Genomic DNA, 5,764 nt, shown 5'->3' with positions numbered 1-5,764 from the left:
TCACCATGTCGACGTACGAGGTTGTGGCTGAGACATTATAGGGGTGTGGAAAATTTGTCATCAAATCCAAACCTTTTTTTATTCATTAGGGCTGTAAATGATGAAGCGCAGTGTGAATGCGTGACACGGCGTGACTAAGCGCCTCCACCGACGTGTATACAGTGGGATCAATGGGCTCACTGTGTGCACGCCACACAACGACTGACCTTTACCTGCCCGCTCGGCTCGGGTCTGACCGAGGCCTGAACTCGTAGCCGCCGAGGCAAACACGGCGAGAAGATAAACGCAGGCCGGGTCCCTCGCTAAACAGCCTGTGAAAAAATCATCCAATTGACCCAACTTTCCTGGATGGAAAAAGTCTGCACACCCCTCTGTAGTCATCTGTTTGTCGTTGCGATTCTCAAATCAAATGGTTTGATTGATGACATGACCCCCCAAAAAATCTGCGGTTATGTTGATCTATTTTCCCAATTCCAATGGTCAATTGAAAGTGGTTTTTTTTTTTTTTTTTTTCAATGCAAGTCCATTGGTGGTGTGGCGCGAAATGTTTCTTCTTCTTGCTGTTTGCTCACACGGCACGTTTGCACACATCCGACAGCGCCATTAACAGTCATTCCCATGACCCCGGGCTGTCAACGAACAAGGCTGCATGTGTCCTGCCTGCCGGCGCTATAAATCAAACCGTCGCTCCAACTCACACACGCACGGATTTGAAAAAAATCACAATATTTATTGGACACCGTTTGGGCCACAATTTAGCATGCGTTGTTTTCTTTTATAAATACAGCACAGTATAGAAAAATAAACTGAACTTTCTTTTAATATAAGAAGGCGTAACATAAATCAAGATTATTGCTGATGAAATGAAAAGCTCATTTTTGCATAGACATTAAAAGTGGGACAATGCGTATAAATGAGATCAGTTTTTGTTTCTTTATCTTAATAGGAAAGAAAGAAATACATCCCATACGCATGCCTAATTTGTTTGAGATAAGTTGTTTTTTCTTTATCTTAATAGGAAAGAAAGAAATACATCCCATACGTATGCCTAATTTGTTTGCCCTTTAAGTTCCGAATATATGGTGACCGTTTTATTCCAGTATCGCATTGTTGTCGTATTATGTTGGCAAAGAATTACAGGTTACCTGGCAAGTGACACACTTAATTGCTTGGTTGGACTTGATAGAACATATTTTGGGCTTTTGAGTTCATCACAAAGTCGCCTGTGTTGGCAAAGTACAGTGTTAAATTGCTTCTGTATTTTTGTCATCATGTATCCCCCCCATGATAAAAAGTCTCTCCATGCAAAGTCCTCCCTCCGCGCACTCAAATTTGCGGGCTGAGCTCGCCGCTCCGATTGCGCTCGTCTTCCGAGGAACACTCGGAGGAGTTGTAGAGGAAGCAGTTGCCCTCGTCGTCGTCGCTGTCCTTCAAGTCTCGTATCCTGCCGTTTTTGCCCATCGTCGTCTTGCCGCCCTCATAATCCGACTGATCGCCGTCTCGCTTGTCGCCGCCGTGCGCGCCCTTCAGCTTCTCGGCCTCCTGCGCCGCTTGTTCCTTGGCCTTCTTGCTCCGCTTCCACTTCATGCGACGATTCTGGAACCAGATTTTCACCTTGGGGGCCAGGAACATCGTTACAATTAGAAGCTTTTTTTTTTTTTTCAAAAGCAACCCCAGCGGACAGACGGACACTTGGCTTGATGAACAGACAGAAAGCTATCCGGTATCCACTTGTGGCCCGGGGGCTATTTGAGGCCAGCAGGATCTTGCTTTGCGGCCCCAAACTTGAGGCCAAAGTTGATTGTTAAGACGGTTATTTGTTTGCCATAATTCATTTTGACGTGGGAAAAGAGAAAGGCGAGATGTGCGCTAGCTACCTGCGTTTCGGTGAGCATGAGGGAGGTGGCCACCTCAAAGCGTTTGGGTCGAGACAGGTACTTGTTGAGTTTGAACTGGTGCTCCAGCTCCAGCAGCTGTTGACTGGTGAACGCTGTCCTCGGCCGCCTGCACTTGCCCAGCAGGTTGGATTGCGCTTGGGCTGCTTACAAACACACACACACACAAACGCTCTCACTTTCCATTCTAGGATGAAATATCTTTTTTTTTTTTTATTATGATTATTGTGTAATAAAAGCCTTTGTGTAGGTCAAATGTATCCCAGGCAAGGGTGAAAATGTCCGGATAGAAGATGAACTCTGCCTGCCGGCCGGCCGACCGGCCATGCGGCCGACCGGCTCGTTTTTTTTTTTTTTTTTGCCCCAAATCTGTTAGAAACAAGCGTGGACAAAAAGGGCAGTGTGCGCGCTGAGCAAGTAGCACATCCCCTGTGGCTTTCACAGCCCACCGACACTTTCCCACTGTCCATTATCTGTCCATTTTAGTTCCTCTCCCAAAAATCATCCATCTGTGTCACCTTGTATGTAGTATGCACGCCGTCGTTCGCTTCCACTGTACAAACATATCCACATTTTTTCTAAAGCACCGCATCAAAAATACATATATATATTTATACAACAGTCTGCTTAGTTGTTGTTCGATTCCAGTTCTAATATCATTGGGAAAATTCATCATGATCACGGCCAATAGTCCAAAGCCAAATTTGATGACATATTTTCTAAATCCAAAACATAGTGTTAATCTTAACCTTTTGTCCAAGTCTGTTGTCTTGAAATTTCACTCAACTTTGTTTTACATTATTATTATTATTATCATCATCAAATTTCAACTCCAAAAACAAGTCTGTTTTAACATCAACAGTGATTATTAATGCAGGGCAAATAAAAAAGGAAATGATTATTTCTGATCAAAATGTGGAACAAGTTACATGAGTCATTTTTACCATTGAGTGAACAGCACATTGTATTAGGTGGTTGAACCGACCAATTCAAAGTAAAATCTTCAAGCATTTAGCTTGGAGCTTCAAGCTCCATTCAAACGTTTAGTTTAATATTGTATTATTATCCAAAGCGTGCCCCCAACATATTTGATAACTATATACGCATTCTTTTTTTTTTGTTGTTTTAGGGCAACGGCAGCGTGCCTTGCTGGACCAATTATAAAAAGATAAGGACATTATTTTTGGATGGAACCCAGACAAAAAACTCAAGTGTGATGAAAGTATACGATTTCTTTTCGAAAGAGCGTATTGACAAGATTAGTCGCAAATGCCAGTTCCATTTTCGAAGTGCAGGGAAACAGCCATTTTTAGACACGATACATGAATATTGTAGTTGGGAGCTAAAAGTGGCCTCATTCCATAGAATCAAGTCAAATAAATGAGCTTTTTTCTTATTGTGCTAGAATAGAAACAAATAAGGGACTTCATTCCAAACAATAATGTCTACTCACAGTTAAAGTCTGCCATTTTGGGCAGCAGCATCCCGGCGGTGGACACCCGCAGCCAGTGGTCCAGCTGGAAGGTGCTGGCCGTCAGTTTGATGGGGTCGTGCTGATGGTGATGGTGGTGGTGGTGCTGCTGCTGCTGCTGATGATGATGATGCTGCTGGTGGCCGTGCGGCGGCGGGTATGACGCGTAGGACAAGGCCGCCGGATGCTGAGCGCTCAGCGCGGCCGCCGAGTACGCGTACATGGGGTGGCCGTAGAGCGCTTGAGCCGGGATGCCTCCGCCGCCGCTGCCGCCGTGAGGGCCGCTCAGGAAGCCGGCCTTTGGGATGAGGCCGTGGGCGGAGATCCGCGGAGGGGACGGCGTCTCAGCGCGCAGAGCCTCCCCGGGGTTGAGCTCGGAGGATGCGTTGCTGCTGGCCGCTCCGCTTCCCGGCGACGTGACCAGGGCCAGCGGGGAAGTCTGCACTTTCGGGGTGTCCGCCGCCAACAGCGCGTCGATGCAAAACTTTTTCGACTTCTCCATCTTGGAGGGACAGAGCTAGGACCGACCGCGACGAAACTTGAGAGTGGGAGCAGCGACGAGCTCGGCGGAACACTTAATGCTCGTCCCGTGGAGATGATTGGCCGCGGGAGGAGAAGTGCCATGACCCCTCCTCCGCTGCTCATTTCCATTAGCGCTCTCTCTCTCGCTGGCTGGCTGGCTGGTCCGCTGGCCGGCCGGCCGGCTGGCTCGCGAGCAGTCACGCACCTTCCACCCAAAAGACGCAACATCGTCAAGTCATTCTAACGAGGCGCCGTATTTTACACGAACAGCTTCGTCGTTAATATTCGTTTAAGGAATGAAAGTGCAGCACACTGGAAGGATTTCACACCCCTCAAGGTCACCCGAGGCGCCTTTTTCAAGACACATATTAGTATTATAGTCATTATTCATATTATTTTAAATAGGGATGCTTTGGAATATTAAAAAGAAGCACACAGAAATGGCAGTACAGTTTGGGGTTTTATATTCATCAAACATATTTGGATGCGCAGGACTTCCTTCCAATGGTTTTGTTTTCAGTTTATCAAATGAGTTGAAATCCTCCAGCGGCTGAGCCCAATTCTTGTTTTATTTCGATGATTTAACATTTGAATGATTTGATTTGGTTACAAAGTTAAAAAACAACAACAACATTACTTCCTGGAGCGTGATATGAAATACATTTTAATGCCGTTTTGCAGCCAACATATGAGGCTTATTTTGATCACTGATTATGGATTAACACATGCCTAACAAATGTTGCTGTTTTGTATGTGCTCGGTTGTGATTTTAAGACATTCTAATTTTGAATATATGGACTATTAAAACGTTCAACTAGTGCTTTATACTGACGACCTCGTTTTCATTTCTCGGATTTTCGTATTTGAAGTGGTTGAAACAATTTTCTATTCCAACCTGAATTGTGAAGGACGAAAAAACTACAAACGACTGAAAATAGGAATTGCATTTTCAACGTGCTTTAAAATGGGTGACGGAAAAATGGAGGTGGCAAATGATTATTAGAGACTGGTTTAATGTTCAAATAATCCTTTTCAAAACGGAATGAAGAATGTTGCTTCAAAGGTGAGCTGCCCCAATGGGATTTAGATGACAAATGAAATAAAAGTGCTCCCACGGGGTAATTCGGCAATTATTCTTATCATCCTAATAATAACCGTCAGCCGGTGGCACGCGCGAACATGCCAATTATGGTGACGTGGGAGGCCGAATGCATGGGGAAATAAATTCAAGTCCCCATGCGGACTGCTCGTGCATGGTGACATTTGGATGTGCTTAACAACATGTTGAAAAGAGAAACAATTGAGCCAAGCCAGCGTCAAAATGTGTCCGATTCCAATGGCGAGCGATTCTGCTGCATGCGCTTGGAATGGAGCGTGCAAGGTCTAATAAGCCACTTAAAGTTAATGGAAGAGGGAGGTCACCGCGAGAATTATCGACACCCCCGTTGGCCTTAACCTGTCTACCAATAAAGCTGATTAGTTTTGCACCATTCGTCAGCACCACGGCCGACGTTTTATTTGCTCGGGGGAAATCAACAAGTCAGCGGCCGCTTTGCAGCTAAAGGATCGCCATTTAATTGCGCACCTCCATGATAAGCGGCAGCTATAGGACGACGACGACTACGACGAGAAAGCTGACATGGATGATGGATGGATGGATGGATGGATGGATGGATGGATGGATGGATGAATCAGAGAGAGAGAGATAGATATATAGAGAGAGAGAGCAGAGGCAAAAGAATATGAGTCGTTTTTGCAGAATATCTTCATTCAAATGTTTGGAGCAGATAACCAAACAAAACCAACTTGGGAAATTGGTTTTCATTTCATCAAACCTACTCGAATATTCGACCGCACCTATATCTATCGAAAGTAT

General features: G+C 45.2%; 1 protein-coding gene across 1 annotated transcript; it reads right to left on the bottom strand.

Moving 5' to 3' along the window:
* Positions 1-755: 755 nt before the first annotated feature.
* Positions 756-3,868, bottom strand: mnx1 (motor neuron and pancreas homeobox 1). The gene is made up of 3 exons (XM_085938837.1): positions 3,349-3,868; positions 1,878-2,038; positions 756-1,614 (listed from the first exon to the last, which is right to left on the bottom strand). Exons 1-3 carry the CDS (start codon positions 3,866-3,868, stop codon positions 1,327-1,329), a joined length of 969 nt encoding a protein of 322 aa, XP_085794963.1. The 3' UTR covers positions 756-1,326.
* Between the last annotated feature and the right edge of the window lie 1,896 nt (positions 3,869-5,764).

The sequence above is a fragment of the Syngnathus leptorhynchus genome, chromosome 19 (assembly GCF_054491065.1).
Source record: "Syngnathus leptorhynchus isolate UIUO chromosome 19, UIUO_Slep, whole genome shotgun sequence".
Classification (NCBI taxonomy): Eukaryota; Metazoa; Chordata; class Actinopteri; order Syngnathiformes; family Syngnathidae; genus Syngnathus; species Syngnathus leptorhynchus.
The sequence above is the reverse complement of the archived record's forward strand: the minus strand, read 5'-3'. Positions and strand labels throughout refer to the sequence as shown.